The 3494-nt window shown below is 39.7% G+C and overlaps 1 protein-coding gene across 1 annotated transcript in view; it reads right to left on the bottom strand.

Annotated features, from left to right (window-relative positions):
• The window catches only part of PEPD (peptidase D), a 106987-nt gene that overhangs the window by 37042 nt on the left and 66451 nt on the right, over nucleotides 1-3494 (bottom strand). The window contains exon 6 of the mRNA XM_008635351.2: nucleotides 16-164. Coding sequence (XP_008633573.2) covers nucleotides 16-164 — 149 coding nt within the window. The remainder of the gene's footprint in view (nucleotides 1-15; nucleotides 165-3494) is intronic.

Raw genomic sequence — 3494 nt, forward strand, 5'->3', positions numbered from 1 at the left:
ACACTGATCTTTTACCTGGCTTGACTGCTTTCATCACTGCCCGCGATGCCTTCAGCACCGCCTCATAGATATCCCTCTGGTCAGCAGTGAACTTTCCATTGGCAGGAAAGGTGCAGGTGATGTCAGAGCTGTAGCAGTAATACTCTCCTCCCATATCAAACAGGCTGAAAAAGAAACACAGGGGAAAGAAATGAAAATTTAGTTCCAAAGAAACAGTAGAACATAGTGGACCTTTCTCTCGCTCTGCACTTAAAATCATCTGCATTTTGGTAGCTTGCCATATAATCACTACTTGAACACTGTTCTAAGTAAAACAGGATGACAGTCCCTTGGAATCTCACAGCAGAAGGGTATCTGCATTCCATATGGCTTAAATGGACACCCTTCTGGGCTGTGCTGGTCCAGGATGAAAATGCTCAGAGAACACAGGAAGGAAGAAAGATAAAAAGTACATGAAGAATCCACTTCAAGCTCCTCAGTTCCAGTTTCTAGGACTTCTTCTCAGAAGAAAAAACATGTCCTTTTTTTCTTTCCTTAGAAATGCTAGCACCACATACAACATCCAACATCCAAAACAGAATCCCACTTAACAAAGAAATGTTAATGGAATAAGGATTATGGAAAGATCCAACCATAAGAAGTGCACACACAGTACAGCTTACTGCATCAGAGGCAGAAGAAAGAAATTACTAAGTGTTTCCTTTCATGGGGACAAAAAACTGGCTTACCCCTTGAGAAGCATATTTATTCTATACATGAATAAATGACTCACCACTGATTGCTCAGCTGCCAGAAATCAATCTACAGGAATAGCAAGTGGGACTCTACACCCTTTTGAGGACCATGTTAGACATTTGCAGTACTATGCTTCTCAAGCCTGCTTGATAAGGCATTGCACAGCTTTTGGCAGGCTCAGAAATCAGTAAATAACCAAATAACCATTTGGACCAGACAACACTTGAGCAAATAACCCTCTTGGTTCATCATATATTGATTACAAGAAGGCACATTTTACATACAAGACTTTGATCTTGACACAGTATTTGTGTGACCTGATATCTATTGTAATGAGTCAGAGTTGAAATCTGTGGATTTAAGTCTTCTTCCAACCACTCCAAACAACTATATGAGAGGCTAATCACTGTAAGAAATACGATTTTCCTCCACTGTGTTTGAAAACCTTGGAGTTTTCCTCCTCTTGCTGCTTTTTCGCAGCAGGGTCACTCAGAGAGCACAAGCAGAAGGCAGGGCACTCCACAGGAGCACCCTCTCTGCCACTGAGTCCTAATTACAGCAGTAATTAAGAAAACTGTGCAGTGTAGCTCTGTCCCCAAACAGCTTATGTGACTAGGTAAGGATAAATATAAGCTACCACAAAAAGTGCTATCACACTCAGCTGCAGCTGATCACTATTTCCAACATAACTGCTACTGAAAGCAATAGACAGTGAGTAAACGAAGGCAATCATGTTAAAACTAAAGAATATTTCAGCAGGGCTAGGACTCTTCTTGCTGCATTGCACACACAGACACATACTCATGAAGACTTGCTCCAAGAACTTTTAAAATCCACTACAATTTCCTCCATGAAGAAATCTCTGCACTGAGAGCAAGCCCTGCCTGAAGTCTTTGCCAGCCTCCCCAAACTGGGCAAGGTTCAGCTGCAGGGAGACTTGCAGGACCGGAACATCAGGAACAACCCCAGTGGCTGCAGCTGCAGGAGGCTTAAAGCTACAGGAGCAGACTCCTTTGGAGAGTGCTACAGAGAGAACTGCAAAGTTACCTGGCTGCACACCGAGCTAATACAAACACTACATACGTTCACTTAAATATGAAATATGGAATGTTGATCCACAAAGTTGCCAGTTGAAAAAAGATACAAAACAGGCAGCAAAGGTCAGATCCACAGAGTGAAAAAACCATGACTGGACACCAACACAGAAACTGTAAACCAGCCTGGCCAAACCTCAAAATCAGAAACCCCATCAACACTGCCTAAATTCTGATTTTATTGTTAGACTTGCTTCTAAAAATAACTAAAGATACACATAAAAAAAATCTACAGATACAGAAAAGTTGTTGCAGCAACTGAGAATCATGGAAAAAGCTGCTACATGCAGTAATGTACCAAGAAGAAACAGATCAGTTCTAAATCTTTCAACCCATCCCAGACTGACCCTCTCAAATCACAAATCAAGTTTCAAGATGCTTTGTGGGATCTGCAGCAGTTCTGTGGCCTAACTGTTGCATTTACAAGTGCAAATGCCCATTGGGCATGGTGACAGTAAAGCTGTGACCAACGACTTGTGAACTCCCTGTACATGTCTACTGCAAGCTGCTATGCTTTGTATGTTTTATAGTATTTTTTACCTGAAAAGCTGGTTTTCTGAACTTACCAGAGGCAGAATTTTAGCTATGTCTTTAACCTTACAATTATCAGCATTTTCTCAAACCCATTCATCACTCAGTGGCTGTTAAATAGTTTTTGAGTTACTGGAGAACTAAGCAATGGAAAAAAAACATCACAAAGCTGATGGTACACCAAAACAAGGCTCACAAGCTAGGAAGCAGCATTTGTTCAGGTCTCTTGGCTTCCAGACAAGAGGAGACATGAGGGAAGATGATCTTTCAAATTCCACCACAGATCACAACACACCATCCAGCCTGTATGCTTCAGTGAGAAAGCATCCGAACCAAATGGGACATCTGGGAGATGTTTTGGCTCTTATTGGGAATTCTCTTCCATTTAACTTCAGTTGGGAACATATCCATTAGCTAAAATGTTGCCCAAGACATGGAAACAGCCCAAATATTGTAGTTATACTGAGAAAATAATGGGAGCCTGAGAGGATCCCAGTTTCATGTATTTGCTTGCCAGGCAAAATAAGTGGTGAAGCACATTTATATCAAATAAAATATATGACAGCTACTATCTTCTCCTGTTGACTAACCAGAAAAAAATTCTAAAAGAAGATTCCTTAGAAAAAATACATTTATTTTACTCTGAAATTACATGGTAAATTGCTAGTGAAAAAGATAGTGTTAGTGCATTCTAGTTTGTTCTCAACTGCATGTACAAAATTACCTGTCTCAGAGTATAGTTTTAAAAGGGTCACATACAGAAACAACTACGTAATGTTATTTGGACTGTTATCAAATGTAGCAGCAATATAAACAAATTAAATGCATAAATGAAAATAGGCCTTATAGGCATCTTAATCTATGGCTTACCTCTTAAGAGCTGTTTAAAACAGATCAACACATGCACTAATATCATAAACATTCTCCAAACTCTATTATATTTCCCTCTTAGATAAATGAAGTGCTACACATCTAACAGACTGCCATCATTACATATACATTGCATATACATTACATTTTGCATAACAAAACTTAACTGTGAATTCAGTTTTCTGCTGAATGATGAAAAACTTCATTCTAAAAAAACCCTTTCACCACTCCTTTTTCAGCACGAACACAGTTGTGAATTGCTGA

This window comes from Corvus brachyrhynchos, unplaced genomic scaffold, assembly GCF_000691975.1.
Source record: "Corvus brachyrhynchos isolate BGI_N302 unplaced genomic scaffold, ASM69197v1 scaffold646, whole genome shotgun sequence".
NCBI lineage: Eukaryota > Metazoa > Chordata > Aves > Passeriformes > Corvidae > Corvus > Corvus brachyrhynchos.